Here is a 20,154-nt window from a genome sequence, read left to right on the forward strand (position 1 = left end):
GTCCTCCACTCTTTGTGCACAAATAATGATTCACTTGTCATGGCCTCACCGCCACTTTACCGTCCTGACTATTAATTGGTTCCAGACCCAACTGTGATAAGTGCAAAATACAATACCTTGTTCATAAATAGAATATTTTCATTGTCAGAGTATAAAGAAGATTGTAAAGAGATGTAATACAGTAGTAATGACACAGCAGTCTTATACTTACTGTACTCTCATTAACAACTGGCAAGAAAAGTTAGCATGCCAACAGTTGGCATCTTTTGCATACTAAATTATATGACTCTAAGTCAGGGGTCACCAGCCTGGTGCCCGTAAGGACCAGATGAGGCGCCCGCTGGCCTGTTCTAAAAATAGCTCAAATAGCAGCACTTACCAGTGAGCTGCCTCTATTTTTTAAATTGTATTTATTTACTAGCAAGCTGGTCAACATTTTTAATTCTAACAGACAAAACTCAAATAGAATTTGAAAATCCAAGAAAATATTTGAAAGACTTGGTCTTCACTTGTTTAAATAAATTCATTATTTTTTTTTACTTTTTTTCTCATAAATTTCAGAAAGACAATTTTAGAGAAAAAATACAACCTTAAAAATGATTTGATGATTTTTAAACACCTTTTAAATTCCTTCCTCTTCTTTCCTGACAATTTAAATCAATGTTCAAGTATTCTTTTTAATTTTTTATTGTAAAGAATAATAAATACATTCAATTATACTTTGTGAAATATTTCTTCAAACTTATGATCAAAATTAAAAAAAACAATTCTGGAAAATCTGTAGAATCAAATTTCAATCTTATTTCAAAGTCTTTTGAATTTATTTTAAAATTTTTGTTCTGGAAAATCTAGAAGAAATAATGATTTGTCTTTGTTAGAAATATAGCTTGGTCCAATTTGTTATATATTCTAACAAAGTGCAGATTGGATTTTAACCTATTTAAAACATGTCGACAAAATTCTAAAAAATAATCTTAATCAGGAAAAATTACTAATTATGTTCCATAAATTCTTTTTTATTTAAAAAAAACAAAAAATTCCAATTAGCTAGTTTTTCTCTTCATTTTTTTCGGTTGAATTTTGAATTTTAAAGACTCAAAATTGTAGATAAACTATGTTTCAAAATTTAATTTTCATGTTTTTCGTGTTTTCTCCTCTTTTAAACCATTCAATTAAGTGTTTTTTTTTAATCATTTCATAAAAGGAAAAAAATGTACGACGGAATGACAGACAGAAATACCCATTTTTTTATATACATAGTTTTATTTATTAAAGGTAAATTGAGCAAATTGGCTATTTCTGGCAATGTATTGAAGTGTGTATCAAACTGGTAGCCCTTGGCATGAATCAGTAGCCAAGAAGTAGCTCTTGGTTTTGAAAAAGGTTGCTGACCCCTGATCTAAGTTGGACAGCTGAGAAATGAGCTAAAGCAAAAAGTGTAAAGTTAGCATGCTAACAGTTAGCATGTGTCATGAACCAACTTATATGACTCTAACATGTAGAACTGCAAAATTTATTAAAAACGTGTAAAGTTAGATTAAAAATAAATAAACAAATAAGTTAGCACGCTAGCAATTAGCATGTGTCATGTACCAAGTTGTATGACTCCAAGGTGCAAAATGAGGTGAAAGTGTGTCTGAAAGAGTTAGCATGCTAACGTGGTCCTGGTGTTCCCTCCCAGTCTGGCCTGCCCACCAGGAGAGTGAGCAAGAAGGTGAAGGTGGACACCTCCACCTTCATGACTCCATACCTGGCTCACAGCCACAAGATGGTGGAGCAGTTCAGCAACGTAAGACATCCACGTCCTTCCTTCCTTCCTTCCTTCCTTCCTTCCTTCTTTCTTTCCTTCCTTCCTTCCTTCCTTCCTTCTCGTCATGATGAGCGTTGCAAACTTGTGTTTGTGTTTGCTGCCCCTGCTGGACAGAACAAGTACCGCCAGGCGTACGACCAGTCCAGGGGGCAACCACCCGCCATCTCCATGGAGACGCCCGAGATGATCCGCATCCACAAGGCCCAGGAGCAACTCAGCGAGGTAACGCCTTTGTCGGAGCACTTTATGACGGGACTGTCACAACACACACACACACACACACACACATATATATATATATATATATATATATATATATATAGGTGGGCGGGACAAGTCGAACCAGGTGGGCGGGACAAGTAGACCCAGGTGGGCAAGACAAGTCAACCCAGGTGGGCGGGACAAGTGGACCCAGGTGGGCGGGACAAGTGGACCCAGGTGGGCGGGACAAGTCGACCCAGGTGGGCAAGACAAGTCAACCCAGGTGGGCGGGACAAGTAGACCCAGGTGGGCAAGACAAGTCAACCCAGGTGGGCGGGACAAGTAGATCCAGGTGGGCAAGACAAGTCAACCCAGGTGCTCAGGACAAGTAGACCCAGGTGGGCGGGACAAGTGGACCCAGGTGGGCGGGACAAGTAGACCCAGGTGGGCAAGACAAGTAGACCCAGGTGGGCGGGACAAGTGGACCCAGGTGGGTGGGACAAGTAGACCCAGGTGGGCGGGACAAGTAGACCCAGGTGGGCAAGACAAGTAGACCCAGGTGGGCGGGACATGTAGACCCAGGTGGGCGGGACATGTAGACCCAGGTGGGCGGGACAGGTGGACCCAGGTGGGCGGGACAGGTGGACCCAGGTGGGCGGGACAGGTGGACCCAGGTGGGCGGGACAAATGGACCCAGGTGGGCGGGACAAGTGGACCCAGGTGGGCGGGATAAGTAGACCCAGGTGGGCAAGACAAGTCAACCCAGGTGCTCGGGACAAGTAGACCCAGGTGGGCGGGACAGGTGGACCCAGGTGGGCGGGACAAATGGACCCAGGTGGGCGGGACAAGTGGACCCAGGTGGGCGGGACAAGTGGACCCAGGTGGGCGGGACAAGTAGACCCAGGTGGGCGGGACAAGTGGACCGAGGTGGGCGGGACAAGTAGACCCAGGTGGGCAAGACAAGTAGACCCAGGTGGGCAGGGCAAGTGGACCCAGGTGGGCGGGACAAGTAGACCCAGGTGGGCAAGACAAGTAGACTCAGGTGGGCGGGACAAGTAGACCCAGGTGGGCGGGACAAGTGGACCCAGGTGGGCGGGACAGGTGGACCCAGGTGGGCGGGACAGGTGGACCCAGGTGGGCGGGACAAATGGACCCAGGTGGGCGGGACAAGTGGACCCAGGTTGGCGGGACAAGTAGACCCAGGTGGGCGGGACAAGTAGACCCAGGTGGGCGGGACAAGTAGACCCAGGTGGGCAAGACAAGTCGACCCAGGTGGGCGGGACAAGTAGACCGAGGTGGGCAAGACAAGTTGACCCAGGTGGGCGGGACAAGTAGACCGAGGTGGGCGGGACAAGTAGACCCAGGTGGGAGGGACAAGTAGACCGAGGTGGGCAAGACAAGTCAACCCAGGTGGGCGGGACAAGTCAACCCAGGTGGGAGGGACAAGTAGACCGAGGTGGGCAAGACAAGTCAACCCAGGTGGGCGGGACAAGTCAACCCAGGTGGGCGGGACAAGTAGACCCAGGTGGGCAAGACAAGTCAACCCAGGTGGGCGGGACAAGTAGACCCAGGTGGGCGGGACAAGTAGACCCAGGTGGGCGGGACTAGTAGACCCAGGTGGGCGGCACAAGTAGACCCAGGTGGGCGGGACAAGTCGACGCAGGTGGGCGGGACAAGTAGACCCAGGTGGGCAGGACAAGTAGACCGAGGTGGGCAGGACAAGTCGACCCAGGTGGGCGGGACAAGTAGACCCAGGTGGGCGGGACAAGTAGACCGAGGTGGGGAGGACAAGTCGACCCAGGTGGGCGGGACAAGTAGACCCAGGTGGGCGGGACAAGTAGACCCAGGTGTGCGGGACAAGTAGACCCAGGTGTCTAGCAGGTGGTCCCCCAATATTGAGTAGAAGGTGTATGTTCCCCTCAGATCAAGTACCGCATGGAGGGCAACAAGTCCAAGACGGGCAGTTTGTACGACGGCAAGGCGCGGGAGATCGCTCACGTCAAGCAGGTGTCAGACCTCATCAGCAAGGTGAGTCCACAGGGCATGAAGACGTATGAGGGATGAGGTCTTCACAAGCTCCTGGATTTCAGGTCCTCTACAGGCAGAAGTGGGACGAGACCAAGGACAAGTACCTGCTGCCCCCGGACGCTCCTGAGCTGGTCCTGGCGGTGAAGAACGCCGCAAACTGCAGCAAAGTGAGCGAAGAGGAAGAAGGAGAAGAAGACGAACAAGGTGCGCCTTCACCTGCCAGGAAGTGACGTGTGATTGTTCTTCCTCAGAAACGTTACACGGAGGACTGGGATGAGGAGAAGACTATGTTCTGTCCCTACGTCGACAGCCCCGAGCTACGTCGCGTGGCCCAGGCACAGGAGGTGCTCAGCGACGTAAGTCCACCTCCGAACCCCCAACACATCTTCACCTGCGGAGGTCTAGGAGGTCCTTATGCTCACCTATCAAGGTCTAGGAGGTCCTTATGCTCACCTGTCAAGGTCTAGGAGGTTCTTATGCTCACCTATCAAGGTCTAGGAGGTTCTTATGCTCACCTATCAAGGTCTAGGAGGTTCTTATGCTCACCTATCAAGGTCTAGGAGGTTCTTATGCTCACCTATCAAGGTCTAGGAGGTTCTTATGCTCACCTATCAAGGTCTAGGAGGTTCTTATGCTCACCTATCAAGGTCTAGGAGGTTCTTATGCTCACCTATCAAGGTCTAGGAGATTCTCATGTTCACCTATGGAGGTCTAGGAGGTTCTTATGCTCACCTATCGAGGTCTAGGAGGTTCTTATGCTCACCTATCGAGGTCTAGGAGGTTCTTATGTTCACCTATGGAGGTCTAGGAGGTTCTCATGTTCACCTATCGAGGTCTAGGAGGTTCTCATGTTCACCTATGGAGGTCTAGGAGGTTCTCATGTTCACCTATGGAGGTCTAGGAGTTTCTCATGTTCACCTATCGAGGTCTAGGAGGTTCTCATGTTCACCTATGGAGGTCTAGGAGGTTCTTATGCTCACCTATGGAGGTCTAGGAGGTTCTCATGTTCACCTATCGAGGTCTAGGAGGTTCTCATGTTCACCTTTGGAGGTCTAGGAGGTTCTCATGTTCACCTATGGAGGTCTAGGAGGTTGTCATCTTCACATATGGAGGTCTATAAGGCTGTGATGTTCATGTATGGAGGTCTATAAGGCTGTGATGTTCATGTATGGAGGTCTATAAGGCTGTGATGTTCATGTATGGAGGTCTATAAGGCTGTGATGTTCATGTATGGAGGTCTATAAGGCTGTGATGTTCATGTATGGAGGTCTATAAGGCTGTGATGTTCATGTATGGAGGTCTATAAGGCTGTGATGTTCATGTATGGAGGTCTATAAGGCTGTGATGTTCATGTATGGAGGTCTATAAGGCTGTGATGTTCATGTATGGAGGTCTATAAGGCTGTGATGTTCATGTATGGAGGTCTATAAGGCTGTGATGTTCACATATAGAGGTCTATAAGGCTGTGATGTTCATGTATGGAGGTCTATAAGGCTGTGATGTTCATGTATGGAGGTTTATAAGGCTGTGATGTTCATGTATGGAGGTCTATAAGGCTGTGATGTTCATGTATGGAGGTCTATAAGGCTGTGATGTTCATGTATGGAGGTCTATAAGGCTGTGATGTTCATGTATGGAGGTCTATAAGGCTGTGATGTTCATGTATGGAGGTCTATAAGGCTGTGATGTTCATGTATGGAGGTCTATAAGGCTGTGATGTTCACGTATGGAGGTCTATAAGGCTGTGATGTTCATGTATGGAGGTCTATAAGGCTGTGATGTTCATGTATGGAGGTTTATAAGGCTGTGATGTTCATGTATGGAGGTCTATAAGGCTGTGATGTTCATGTATGGAGGTCTATAAGGCTGTGATGTTCATGTATGGAGGTCTATAAGGCTGTGATGTTCATGTATGGAGGTCTATAAGGCTGTGATGTTCATGTATGGAGGTCTATAAGGCTGTGATGTTCATGTATGGAGGTCTATAAGGCTGTGATGTTCATGTATGGAGGTCTATAAGGCTGTGATGTTCATGTATGGAGGTCTATAAGGCTGTGATGTTCATGTATGGAGGTCTATAAGGCTGTGATGTTCATGTATGGAGGTCTATAAGGCTGTGATGTTCATGTATGGAGGTCTATAAGGCTGTGATGTTCACATATAGAGGTCTATAAGGCTGTGATGTTCATGTATGGAGGTCTATAAGGCTGTGATGTTCATGTATGGAGGTCTATAAGGCTGTGATGTTCATGTATGGAGGTCTATAAGGCTGTGATGTTCATGTATAGAGGTCTATAAGGCTGTGATGTTCATGTATGGAGGTCTATAAGGCTGTGATGTTCATGTATGGAGGTTTATAAGGCTGTGATGTTCATGTATGGAGGTCTATAAGGCTGTGATGTTCATGTATGGAGGTCTATAAGGCTGTGATGTTCATGTATGGAGGTCTATAAGGCTGTGATGTTCATGTATGGAGGTCTATAAGGCTGTGATGTTCATGTATGGAGGTCTATAAGGCTGTGATGTTCATGTATGGAGGTCTATAAGGCTGTGATGTTCATGTATGGAGGTCTATAAGGCTGTGATGTTCACGTATGGAGGTCTATAAGGCTGTGATGTTCATGTATGGAGGTCTATAAGGCTGTGATGTTCATGTATGGAGGTCTATAAGGCTGTGATGTTCACGTATGGAGGTCTATAAGGCTGTGATGTTCATGTATGGAGGTCTATAAGGCTGTGATGTTCATGTATGGAGGTCTATAAGGCTGTGATGTTCACATATAGAGGTCTATAAGGCTGTGATGTTCATGTATGGAGGTCTATAAGGCTGTGATGTTCATGTATGGAGGTCTATAAGGCTGTGATGTTCACGTATGGAGGTCTATAAGGCTGTGATGTTCATGTATGGAGGTTTATAAGGCTGTGATGTTCATGTATGGAGGTCTATAAGGCTGTGATGTTCATGTATGGAGGTCTATAAGGCTGTGATGTTCATGTATGGAGGTCTATAAGGCTGTGATGTTCACGTATGGAGGTCTATAAGGCTGTGATGTTCATGTATGGAGGTCTATAAGGCTGTGATGTTCATGTATGGAGGTCTATAAGGCTGTGATGTTCATGTATAGAGGTCTATAAGGCTGTGATGTTCACGTATGGAGGTGTACTGTGTGACCCCCCAGGTCCAGTACAAGAAAGGTCACGACCAGCGACTGGCCAAGTACACGTCCCTGCCGGACCCCCCTGAGGTGGAGCTGGCCAAGAGAGCCAACGATCAGCGCAGTGATGTGAGTTCTTCTCTTCTTTCTGGCCTTCTTAACCTTTTTAACCTCGGGGTTCAGTCTTTCCACTACGTTCATCTTCAAGAGAAGACACTGGAGAAAAATACATTTACATACACAGTGCTACAATGTATACATTAATTGATAATAAATAATAATTGTTTCTTAGCTAAACTGTCAATACAATCAAAGCGCAAATGAAAATACAGATTGACCATTTTAGTCTTCATTTCTCTGCTTTAAAGGAAACTGCACTTATTTGTGAACATGTGTCAATCATTCACAATGTTTATGTCACACTGTTTCTTTCCTTATGCATCCTAAAGCATAAATAAACCTTAGCAAAAGTCAGCTCACAATGGAGTCAATGTTAATGGTTATAGTTTATTATTATAATAATAATGGCTTTAAAACGCTCTTAAAACATTGAAATTCTTCCATCAAGGTTTTATACACACGCTCCAAGTATACATGGAATGTGGGAAAATTCATAATAACGTGATATTTACTCAATTTTGCTCATTTCAAACATACGGCTGTGTATTCATTTCACTACGTTCACACACCACTAATCATGGCAGACTTGATGAGAGACAACAAACATAATAAAACAATCACTTACTGTACAATGCTGCTCTCACTGAGATAAAGACTGATGGGATGTTTATATCTTCCCCTTTACATCAACAATTCATCAACATCCTCACGAAGGGTTAAAAAAATGTTTTTTCGTTTCCTTCTGACCCTCTCCAGGTGTAAGTTGGATGTCAAAGTTGACCAACTCGTGGGTTTATGTCCACAACCGTCTACTATCCATGTGAGAGACAGGATTCATCATCTAGAATTAACTTTCACCAACTCCGAGGCCATGCAGCAGCTCAATACATCAATATAGCGGCATAAGCTAGTTAGCTCTGCTAAAAGTCGTTCCTCTGCGCCAGCGCTTGCAATAACAATATTGCTAATACTTGTCAACATTCAGGTGAATGATGCACAAAATGAGCAAAAAAGTGCAGTTGCCCTTTAAGGAACTTCTCTCGGGCTGGTTTGATGTCGTCATTACTGCCACAAGTGGTGGAAAAGTGTATTACAACTGAGTACCTTATAGACCACAGCTAAGAAAGAGATGATTTTGGCGGGCGTGTAAGGGAGCGATGGTGGCCCAACATTGGTCCTATGACTTACAAACACGGGTCTACATAACTTTTAAAGGTGCTGCTTTGCTCAAAATGTACTCACTAACTAAGTAGAGACTAGGATTGTACGGTACCGTGATACTAATGAATCATATTTGGTACTATACTGCCTCTGAAAAATACCGGTCCACCACATACTCCATTGTTTGGCATCACAACATCTTCTTTTGTTTTTTTACCAATCACGTAATGTTTATAAAGTCAGTAAATATGTCCCTGGACACATGAGGACTTTGAATATGACCAATGTATGATACTGTAACTACTTGGTATCGGATCGACACCTAAATGTGTGGTATCATCCAAAACTAATGTCAAGTATCAAAGGAGAGAAGACTAAGTGATTATTAAATTTTAACAGAAGTGTAGATAAAACATGTTAAAAGAGAAAATAAGCAGATATTAACAGTAAATGAACAAGTCGATTAATAATTCATTTTCTACCACTTGTCCTTAATAATGTGTATAAAATAATAGGTGTATAAATGGCACAAAATGTTACTGCATACGTCAGCAGACTAATTAGGACTCTTTGTTTGTTTACTTACTACTAAAAGACAAGTTGTCTAGTATGTTCAACATTTTATTTAAGGACAAACTTGCAATAATAAACATTTGTTTCATGTACCCTAACATTTTTTGTTAAAATAAAGCCAATAATGACATTTTTAATAATTTAATGATTTTGGTACCGGTAACAAAGGCTAGCAGATACTATTTACCCATATTTACTATCAATTTAACAGTACTAACACCCATGCACCTGAACAGAAAAGGTTAGAAAAGCTTGTGTCTGCGTGCGTTGAGACCTGGCGACTAGAAATAACCAGCCAGCTGCTGCCTGCTGTCACTGCTCAGGACGGAGGTCAACACCACAAACACCGGCTGTCCAAACATTCCTAGTTTGATTCAACAAACACGTCATGCTTGAATAACTCCCTTTTGTCATCTGCACTTCTCAGAGTGTAAGACTTTGACTTAAGTCACCCACTACACGCTGAAGTGGACAACCTCCCGTTAAAGTTTGTCTAAGTCTAAAGAGTCTTGGCGGCTGTCGTCCAAGAGGAAGCTCATCATTTACTCCCATGTGGTGACTACGTTGCTATGTGCTTCCCCCCCAGCTCAAGTACAGAGAGGAGTACAATAAGACGGTGAAGGGTCAATGGTGTGAGACGCCCTACTTCGACGTGGCCACGGCCAGGGTGGCCATGGAGAACCTGAGCCACGTGAGCGCACCAGAGACTCTGCCCTGGTTTCGCCTCGTCTCTGCCGCTGACTGCAAACCTCTTTTCCCCACAGAGAAAATACACGCAAGACTACGAGGACAAAAAAGACCAAATCTATTTCATGGAAACAGACACGCCGGTGTACGACACCCACAAGAAGGCTCAGTCCTCTGCGAGTGGGGTAAGCTTCCCCATGTTAACCACGGCGGACTCCTTTAGTTTTTGTCTTTTTCCCACTCTGGAAAGGGCCGTTCTCTGTCAACCGATCAACACACAACAGTGGGTCTAGCTCCACTCACCTCAATGTCCACGTTTGTGTCTACAGGTGACGTACAAGAAGGAGTACGAGAAGACAAAAGCCGAGTCGGACTACAACACGCTCCCCGCCACAGAGAATCCTCGGCTCAGGCAGCTCAGATACGCCGGCAACATTCTCAGTGATGTAGGTGTCATCGAAGAATCTAGTCCATTACATCTTCCTTGATATTTGTGTGAAGAGACAGATCAGCCTGGAGATCTATGACCTGAAGTGAAATGGTTCATGGTCTTTGCAGAAAGTTTACAAGGAGAACTATGAGAAGTCCCGAGGCTCCAGCATCAACTACTGCGAAACGCCCAAGTTCCAGATGGACTCTGTGCTCAAACAATTCACGGACGTAAGAAGAGCATGTGCACCCTTTGGTCTTTGACGCGTTCTTGTCCGACAAAACCCTTTGATTTCTGCAGAAGCGCTACAAAGAGAAGTACGACAACGAGGTGAAGGGTCACTACGTCGGCAGCTACGAAGACGTCTACATGCTTCACTGCCAACAGGCGGAGGAACTGAAGAAAGAGGTGATTGGTCGCGATGATTCCCATCCACCACTGACGCCTTCCCTGCCGTCACACGCCTCAGACCGCATCCCTCTGTCCCCGCAGCACCTGTACAAGGCCGACTACGAAGAGATGAAAACCCAGTGCTTCTTCCCTCAAACCGCCACGGCCGAGTACGAAGCCACCAAGAAGCTGCAGCAGTGCAACGACGTGAGCGTCCTTGTGACGGAAAGCTGGGCGGTCCTCCACTCGGGAGAGTGACACCAATGTTTCCCTTGCGTTTGCAGAACGTTTACCGGCAACACCCGGACACGGTCAAGTTTACTCAAGTGGTGGACTCGCCGGTGATGCTTCAAGCGGCCATCAACGCCAAACAGCTGAGTGACGTACGTAGCCAGTTCTGCTTCACGTCACCTTTCCCCTGCCAGGACACTGACAAGTGGGCTCGCCGTAATTCCAACCCATTTCTCAGATGTGCGGATCACTTTTTTCAAATGTGCCAGATCATGCGGGGAGCCCAACTGTCTGTTTGTCACCATGGTAACCGGAGAGCCCTCAATCTGTTGTAAATATAGCAACGGGTGTTCAGCAGGACCAAAATAGTTTGAGTGATCTAAGAGAGGTGGACTGGAGGCTTTTACACACTGCTGCCCTCTTGTGGCAGGAAATGAGCTATCCCTGCAAACTTAATATTTCTGATAAAACCTTCATTTTATTTCATGATGGATTCAAGGCATTCTACACACATTTTTAAGTGTATCAGTCAATATCCTTTATTCAAGCAGGTAAAAACTCATTGAGATTAAAATCTCTTTTCCAAGAGCGACCCGGCCAAAACGGCAGCAAAAACAAAGTCACAGAAATGCATCTAAAAAACAGCAGCCACAATTCAAAATAAATGACTAACATATTTTAACATACAACAATGTATATCATTTTGCGGTAAAAACAACTTCAAACAAGTACAATGCCCAATAGAAACAGTTTCTCAATCCTTTAAAATGGCCTGAAATTGCCCCAAAGTGATGAGTTCAGGTAACTTTGGTACCTTCTGTCAGTTATTCCATGACCATGGAGGAGAATATCTAAAACCTGTTTGTCCAAGATTTGTGTTGGCTCGAGGAATAAACATGCTAAGTATGTCACATGACCCTAATCTGTAGGGGCCGGAGTCTTTTAGACATTGAAGATCATTACTAAGGAGGAACCAAACCAGGTATGTCATATGACCTTGGTCTATACAGGCCCGAGTCTTTTAGACATTGAAGATCATTACTAAGGAGGAACCAAACAAAGTATGTCATGTGACCTTGGTCTGTAGCGACTAGAATCTCTAGACATTAAAGATCATAACTAAGAGGGAATCACACCAAGTATGTCTTGTGACATTAATCTGCAGTAACTTGAGTCTCTAGACATTAAAGATCATAACTAAGGGGAAACCAGCCCAAGTATTTCATGTGACCTTAAACTGTAGTACCTGGAGTCTCCAAACATACATAAGGGGGATCCAGATCCAGAAGTGATTTATAAATACAACACAACCATCAAGAAAATGTGTTCTGACAAAGATGGACAGTCTGCTGTTGTATACAAAGAGCAATGGTGGACCAAGCTACCACAGCTAGTAATAAAACATAAGGTACAGGGATATACAGTGTGTAGTTTTTTCAAATTAGAGTCTGGTGCAAGTCTCTATAACAGGGGTAGGGAACCTGTGGCTCTCGAGCCAGATGTGGCTCTTTTGATGACTGCACCTGGCTCTCAGATAAATGTTAGCTGACATTGCTTAACATGATAAGTAATGAAAAATTCCACTGGTAATTACAGTGTCAAAAATAACGTTCAAAATATAAAACATTCTCATGCATTTTAAACCGTCCATCCGGTTTCTACCCCACCTGTTCAAGAAGTCGCATTAATGGTAAGAAATATTTTATTTATTGTTGGTTAGCTTCAGAATAATGTCATTAAAAAGAATAAGAGACTTACTATACTCTAAAAATGTTGGTCTTACTTAAAAATGCACGCATTTAGTTGTATTCAATCTTAAAAAAAATATTATATGGCTCTCACGGAAATACTTTAAAATATTTGGCATGAATGGCTCTCTCAGCCAAAAAGGTTCCCGACCCCTACTCTATAATCTAGCAAAGGCATAAAAGTGGTCAGGATCAAGCATTTAATTTGAAGTTCAGCCCCAAGTTTTTCAATGTGCGATTTAAACGACAAGTTCTCATCGATAACAATCCCCAAGTACTTATATGTCGAGACCATTTCAAGTTCAACTTTATGAGAAGTTGATTTTTGTGCATTTAGCACCAGTTTCAGCTGAGTTTGCTGGGACTGAACAACATCAAAAGCAGACTGCAAAATTATTTTTTAGGAAGAAAATCTCTCGCCTTCCATCATTTTGGATAGACCCTTACGGATCGTACTCTGACACTCCACATGTTAGCACCGTCCAAAACAGATCTCTGAATTGCGCTACTTGCTTTTGGACGTTGTTGTGGTTTAACTTGTTGGTCGCATTGCTTGCAGTGAAAGATCCTCAAGTTGATTGTCTTTGCAGCTCAACTACAAGGCAAAATACGAGGAAACAAAGGGAAACAACAGTCTGCCTCCAGACTATCCTTTCTTCGTGCAGTCCAGAGTGAACGCCTTCAATATTAGCGACGTAAGCTGGCGCCTGCAGACACAAATAAAGAGGACTTTTAGGACAGTACGTTGGTGTTGTTTTTAAACGGATCTGGTCCTTGCAGAACTGCTACAGGTATGACTGGGAGAGAGAAAAAGCCAAGAAGTTTGAGGTCAAAGGCGACGCCATCTCGATCCTGGCTGCCCGTGCTCACACCAACATTGCAAGCGACGTACGTATGCGACACATATTACCCGTGTGAACTGGACACTGGGGTTTTTATCAGGGTACTTTTTATAGGTGAAATACAAGAAGGAATATGAGAAGAACAAGGGTCAGATGGTTGGAGCGCTCAGTATCCACGATGATCCCAAGATCCTGCACTCCGTTCACGTGGCCAAGATCCAGAGTGATGTAAAGAAATGTCACCCTTTGTCTTCATTCCTTCTTTCATTGGTGGCTTGTGTTTGAGCGTCGTAATGCGTGTCCTCGCAGCGTGAATACAAAAAGGACTACGAGAAGATCAAGACCAAGTACCACACGCCGCTGGACATGATGTCAGTCACTCAAGCCAAGAAGTCGCAGGGCATCGCCAGCATGGCCGGCTACAGGAGCATCCACACCAACTTCTTCCTTCCTCACGACACGGTGCAGCTGGACACGGCCAAGAAAGCCAACATCATCCAGAGCGACGTGAGTCCTGACCCAGTTCAGCCAGACTTTTTGGACCGCCAAGAGTCATGAGTCCTGTCTGTGTTTCTCTGCAATGCAGAATGAGTACAAGTCCGAGTACAACCTCTACATGAAGGGAAGCCCGTGGGTTCCTTTCGGCTCCCTAGATGTGGAAAAAGCCAAGAACGCCGGACAAATCCTGGATGAGGTCCGTTCAACACTCGTTTGGTCCAGTTCCTGAACAAAACGTGTCATCTTTATGCGAGGGATTCCTTCATACGTGTACATCTTCATTGTGTGCAGAAAAAATACAGAACGCATCCCGATACCATCCCCTTCACTTCGATCGATGACCACCCCGTCATGATGCAAGCCAAAGTCAACCAGCTCCTGAGGAGTGACGTGAGTCGCTGATGCTCTTTGTTGTTCAGCCGAGACCTTTGCCCTCATTGAGTGGCAACTACAGCAACATTCATACATTCATTACAATGTTCTCCTTTGCCTATAACTCCGGCATCGTTCCGACGTCAGTAATTCATCAATTTATGGTATTTTCACCCTTTTTTTTCTTTCAACCGCTCCTAATTTCAAACATTCCACCTTCAAAGCATTTGTCTTAATCAGACAATAAAACTGGCTTTTTTTTTAGCCAGAAAGTAATCCTGCTTGTTTTTCTAGGTCTGTATGCTCTGCCACAATATTTGACAATTTAATTGGTAGTCCTCCCCTCACTCCGACTCAAGGTTACCTTCCCCCACCCATAAAAATAACTTTGACTGCAAGTAAATGTTCCACACTATCAGGAAAAAGTATTTTATTGTAGTAAAAAGAACATTGATTGAGTCTGAAATAAGCCAAAAAACAGTACTGTTGCAGAAATGCATTGTGGGTAACTGTGTTATTTTGACTTAATGAATTCAGAGAACAGATAGGAAGCCATTTGTGTAGTTCCAGTAATAGTCCCTTTTGGAGCTCACACATTACAATTTGATTTTCCTTCTATAACTTTTATTTAATGATTGTTTATTAGGTTTGTGTTGCATAATGAGAATCTGCACCTCCAAGTCCGAGTGCATGGTTCTTGCCCAGAAAAGAGTGGAGTGCTTTCTCCAGGTTGGGGAGGAGACCCTGCCCCAAGTGGAGGAGTTCAAGTACCTAGGAGTCTTGTTCACCAGTGAGGGAAGAGTGGATGGTGAGATGGACAGGCGGATCGGTGCGGCGTCTTCAGTAATGCGGACGCTGTATCGATCCGTTGTGGTGAAGAAGGAGCTGAGCCGGAAGGCAAAGCTCTCAATTTACCGGTCGATGTACGTTCCCATCCTCACCTATGGTCATGAGCTTTGGGTCATGACCGACAGGACAAGATCACGGGTACAAGCGGCCAAAATTAGTTTTGGGTCTCTCCCTTAGAGATAGGGTGAGAAGCTCTGTCATCCGGGAGGAACTCAAAGTAAAGCCGCTGCTCCTCCACATGGAGAGGAGCCAGATGAGGTGGTTCGGGCATCTGGTCAGGATGCCACCCGAACGCCTCCCTAGGGAGGTGTTTAGGGCACGTCCAACCGGTAGGAGGCCACGGGGAAGACCCAGGACACGTTGGGAAGACTATGTCTCCCTGCTGGCCTGGGAATGCCTCGGGATCCCCCGGGAGGAGATGGACCAAGTGGCTGGGGAGAGGGAAGTCTGGGCCTCTCGGATAAGTTAAGAAACTGGATGGATGGATGGATGGGTTGCATATTTTATGCAAAACTTCACTCCCTGAAAGGGACTATAAGTTTGACCTAGCCTAAGAAGTTTGTTGCAGTGGTCGTGCGATGGCATACGGCGAGACTTGAGCAGTGGTGCTTTCATGTCCAGTTGGCTGACTTACAGGTTCTAAAGCAAGGTGTCATCATTTAGCCGAGGACCTCTTCATTTCCCCTATCACTCTTAGCTACGGATTCAACTTTTTTTTGTCTGAATGTTAGCTGCAAGCAAATGTTTCATACAATTAGGTAAGATATTTTAATGTCCATCCATCCATCTTCTTCTGCTTATCTGAGAAAACCCTTGGATTTATCCCCAACATTACCTGAAAATGTAGTACTGTTGCAGCAATGAATTCTGGGTACACTCATCTCAATGGTGTGCTCCCTTAAGAAATAGAAATAGACAGCTTAGGTGTTTAGCTCAGGAGTTAACACACTCGTCTCTAATGCTGGAGGTCACAGATTCAAGTCCCAGTCTGATGAACCAGGACGGCCAAATTCATATTCCAGCCTAAGCATGCTTTTGGCTAAGTTTAAACTATATAATTAAAAATACCACCAATACAGTTTTTCTACCGCTTGTCCCTTTCCTTCTTTATTCCCCTAGTGTTTCAGTTGAGCTTCAGCTCTTGAATATTGAAATCATTCCTCCATTTATTCTGCATTCCTTCAGCTTTCAGTTCAGCTTCAGTATTGTGGCATTCACATGCAATTTCTGCATAGTCTAGTTTGTATTCCTCTTTCTTTTCAGCGCTTCTACAAGAAAGGTCTGGAGGAGATCCATCAGAAGTACTCACTGCCCGTTGACATGCCAGAGTTCCTGCAGGCCAAGTGCAACGCCTACAACTTCAGCAATGTAACTATCTTGACAGGAACGCCTATTTGTTTGGGACAGTCCTCTACAGACCAATCCTATCTGTTTTTTCAGAACTACTACAAGTACGCGTGGCAGGACACACTCGCTGAAGGTTACGACCTGAGACCTGACGCTATTCCCATTGTCGCCGCCAAAGCTGCCAGACACGCTGCCAGTGATGTAAGTTTTAGTACTCTGTGAAAAAAGTAATTGTTCAAATGCCAAACGGTGATTTGGCCTTCAGGTCCAGTACAAGAAGGCGTACCAGAAGGCCAAGGGTCAACACGTGGGCTTCCGCAGCCTGCAGGACGACCCTCTGCTGGTTCACTACATGGAGGTGGCCAAGCTGCAGAGTGACAAGAACTACAAGAAGGACTACCACAAGCTCAAGCTGAAGTACCACACCCCGGTGGACATGCTGAGTGTGGCCCACGCCAAACATGCATCCAATGTGCAGACCTCAACCGGCTACAGGCAGCGCCACCACAATTACTGCATCCTACCGGACGCCATGAACCTGGCTCTGGCTCGCACTATGAACTACAATGCCAGCGACGTGAGTTTAAACCTGTTGGGGATGCCTAGCTCATTGAAAAGACTAAAGTCCAACTTGCTTGTCTTGCTAGTACCAATATAAACAAGATTATGAGACCTCGATGAAAGGAATCGGCTGGGTTCCAATCGGCTCGCTGGAGGTGGAGAAGGCAAAGGCGGCAGCAGCAGCCCTGGATGAGAAGAAGTACAGACAACACCCCGACACCATCAAGTTCACCAGCGTCACCGACTCCATGAACATGGAGCTCGCCAAGGCCAACTCCAAGAGTCTTAATATGGTAAGAGGCTCCTTCAAAACCCCTCAGCCTTCCTTTGTAGACCTGTTCAGGCTCAAAGCGGTCTCCCAACTGTGATTCTGCAGAAAAACTACAAAGCCAGCGGCGAGGAGTTCAAGCACACCTATAGTCTTCCTGTTGATGCTCCTGAACTGGTGCTAGCCAAATACAACGCCGCAAACATCAGCCAGGTTAGCCGCGGGGTCTTCTGGCGTGTACTAAGCTTTGTACATAAGACCTCCTAAAGTGTTTGTTTTCCAGAACTACTACTACTTCTGGCGTGTACTAAACTTTGTACATAAGACCTCCTAAAGTGTTTGTTTTCCAGAACTACTACACTTACGCCCACCGCAGAGATATGCTCAAAGGGCATCACATGAAGGAAGACGCTATTCCCATTGTTGCCGCTAAAACCTCCAGAGACATTGCCAGCAATGTGAGTCGGTGAACTTCTTTCTAGGCGGCCCAAATGTTACCACCTGTGTTCACTTCAGATTTCCTTCCTTGGCAGTACAAGTACAAGTTGGCCCACGAGAAGGCCAGGGGTCAACACGTGGGCTTCCGCAGCCTGCAGGACGACCCTCTGCTGGTTCACTACATGGAGGTGGCCAAGCAGCAGAGTGACAAGAACTACAAGAAGGACTACCACAAGGCCAAACTCAAGTACCACACCCCGGTGGACATGCTGAGTGTGGCCCAGGCCAAACACTCCTCAGGTGTCCAGACCATGATTGGCTACAGGACGTACCTTCACGACTACACGCTCCTTCCTGACAACATGCAGGTGCAGCTCTGCAGGGACATGATGGAGAAACAGAGTGACGTACGTGCCGCCTCAATGGTCACATTCCAAACATCAGAAGGGAGAGGATTCAATGGCCCCAATTCCTGCTGGATCTCATCATTTTGCTATGGCAACTGGACTTGGAAGATGTTTGTTCTCTCATCCGAGTAGACTTCACCAGTTCATGATCAGAGACTTAGATTGGTCACATCTAGTCTTAGACTTAGATCGGTCACATTTTGTCTTAGACTTAGATTGGTCACATCTAGTCTTAGACTTAGATTGGTCACATCTAGTCTTAGACTTAGATTGGTCACATTTTGTCTTACACTTAGATTAGTCACATCTAGTCTTGGACTTAGATTGGTCATATCTAGTTCTAGACTTAGATTGGTCACATCTAGTCTTGGACTTAGATTGGTCACATTTAGTCATAGACTTAGATTGGTCACATTTTGTCTTACACTTAGATTAGTCACATCTAGTCTTGGACTTAGATTGGTCATATCTAGTTCTAGACTTAGATTGGTCACATCTAGTCTTAGACTTAGATTGATAAGACCTAGCCTTAGTCTTAGATTGGTCACATTTAGTCTTGGACTTAGATTAGTCACATCTAGTCTTAGAGTTAGATTGGTCACGTCTAGTCTTAGACTTAGATTGATAAAACCTAGCCTTAATCTTAGATTGGTCACATTTAGTCTTAGACTTAGATTAGTCACATCTAGTCTTAGAGTTAGATTGGTCACGTCTAGTCTAGTGGCTGGTGCCAATACCTCAGTAGGCGTCATCAGTTCACGCTCATAGACTTAGATTGGTCAGATCTAGTCTAGCCTACATTTGACCAATCTGAAACTAGATGTAACCAATCTAAGTCTAAGGCTAGATCTGACCAATCTAAGTCTAAGACTAGATCAGACCAATCTAAGACTAAATGTGACCAATCTAAATATGTCATTAAATCTGACCAATCTAAGTCTAAGGCTAGATCTGACCAATCTAAGTCCAAGACGAGATCTGACCAATCTAAATCTAACACTAAATCTGACCAATCAAAGTATAAATCCAGATTTTACTAATCTAAGTCTATGAGCATGAACTGATGAAGCCTACTGAAGTATTGGCACCAGATGTGACCAATCTAAGTCTAAGACTATATCAGACCAATCTAAGTCTAAGACTCGATGTGACCAGACAAAGTCTAAGACTCGATGTGACCAGACAAAGTCTAAGACTAGATCAGACCAATCTAAGACTAGATGTGACCATTCTAAGTCTAAGATCATGAACTGATGAAGTCTACTCGGATGAGAGACCAAACATCTTGTAAGACAAACCAAACAGTCCAGTTGTGATGGTTGAATGCCCTGAGACTACTATGACCTGATGAATGACAACATCTATAGACAACTTTGCTATGCAGTCTGCTGAAAATAATAGAAAGGGCCACTCTCCATAGCAAACGACGCTGTGATCAAGTTGGAAGGGGCAAAAAAAACACATTTTAAGATATTCAACACTTGACTGCCATTTGGCGGCTAAAGTGGATAGTGTGCCCCTCAATTTGTCACGTTTCATGCGTCAGGTAAACCCTGGAGAATGGGCCCATATGAATCCCCTTCCGACTGTAACTGTTACTTTCACAGCAGGAGCCGTGACTTCTCCTGCTTCTCCACAGAACGCATACAAGTCCGACTACACCAACTACTACAAAGGATCAGGCTGGGTTCCCATTGGTTCTCTGGACGTTGAGAAAGCCAAAGCTGCCCACCTGGCCCTGGATGAGAGGGGCTACCGTCAGCATCCCAGCTCTCTCAAGTTCACCAGCACCACCGACAGCATGAACATGACTCTGGCCATGGCCAACTCCAAGCAGCTGGACAGTGTACAGTGACCACCGCCCACCTCCACCTGAGCCTGCGCACCTGTGACCTACATGCTTGACCTTCTCTCTGCAGGCCGCCTACAAGGCTTCTGGTGAGAAGTTCAAGCACACCTATCACCTGCCGGCTGACAGTCCCCAGTTCATCCAGGCCAAGTTTAATGCTCAGACCCTCAGTGAGGTCAGAATGCAAAA

The 20,154-nt window shown here is 45.2% G+C and overlaps 1 protein-coding gene across 29 annotated transcripts in view; it reads left to right on the forward strand.

Annotated features, from left to right (window-relative positions):
- The window catches only part of neb (nebulin), a 104,780-nt gene that overhangs the window by 11,814 nt on the left and 72,812 nt on the right, over positions 1–20,154 (forward strand). For all 29 annotated transcript variants that reach the window (XM_061918196.1, XM_061918195.1, XM_061918203.1 and 26 more), the window contains 28 exons: positions 1,682–1,789; positions 1,925–2,032; positions 3,935–4,039; positions 4,102–4,206; positions 4,291–4,395; positions 7,219–7,323; positions 9,635–9,739; positions 9,813–9,920; positions 10,065–10,181; positions 10,294–10,395; positions 10,466–10,573; positions 10,658–10,762; positions 10,840–10,938; positions 13,125–13,229; positions 13,315–13,422; positions 13,491–13,604; positions 13,686–13,883; positions 13,963–14,070; positions 14,166–14,264; positions 16,359–16,463; positions 16,536–16,643; positions 16,708–17,019; positions 17,090–17,296; positions 17,380–17,484; positions 17,622–17,729; positions 17,805–18,116; positions 19,756–19,962; positions 20,036–20,140. In XM_061918196.1, coding sequence (XP_061774180.1) covers positions 1,682–1,789; positions 1,925–2,032; positions 3,935–4,039; positions 4,102–4,206; positions 4,291–4,395; positions 7,219–7,323; positions 9,635–9,739; positions 9,813–9,920; positions 10,065–10,181; positions 10,294–10,395; positions 10,466–10,573; positions 10,658–10,762; positions 10,840–10,938; positions 13,125–13,229; positions 13,315–13,422; positions 13,491–13,604; positions 13,686–13,883; positions 13,963–14,070; positions 14,166–14,264; positions 16,359–16,463; positions 16,536–16,643; positions 16,708–17,019; positions 17,090–17,296; positions 17,380–17,484; positions 17,622–17,729; positions 17,805–18,116; positions 19,756–19,962; positions 20,036–20,140 — 3,681 coding nt within the window. The remainder of the gene's footprint in view (positions 1–1,681; positions 1,790–1,924; positions 2,033–3,934; positions 4,040–4,101; positions 4,207–4,290; positions 4,396–7,218; positions 7,324–9,634; positions 9,740–9,812; positions 9,921–10,064; positions 10,182–10,293; positions 10,396–10,465; positions 10,574–10,657; positions 10,763–10,839; positions 10,939–13,124; positions 13,230–13,314; positions 13,423–13,490; positions 13,605–13,685; positions 13,884–13,962; positions 14,071–14,165; positions 14,265–16,358; positions 16,464–16,535; positions 16,644–16,707; positions 17,020–17,089; positions 17,297–17,379; positions 17,485–17,621; positions 17,730–17,804; positions 18,117–19,755; positions 19,963–20,035; positions 20,141–20,154) is intronic.

This window comes from Nerophis ophidion, linkage group LG13 (genome assembly GCF_033978795.1).
Source record: "Nerophis ophidion isolate RoL-2023_Sa linkage group LG13, RoL_Noph_v1.0, whole genome shotgun sequence".
Taxonomy (NCBI): domain Eukaryota; kingdom Metazoa; phylum Chordata; class Actinopteri; order Syngnathiformes; family Syngnathidae; genus Nerophis; species Nerophis ophidion.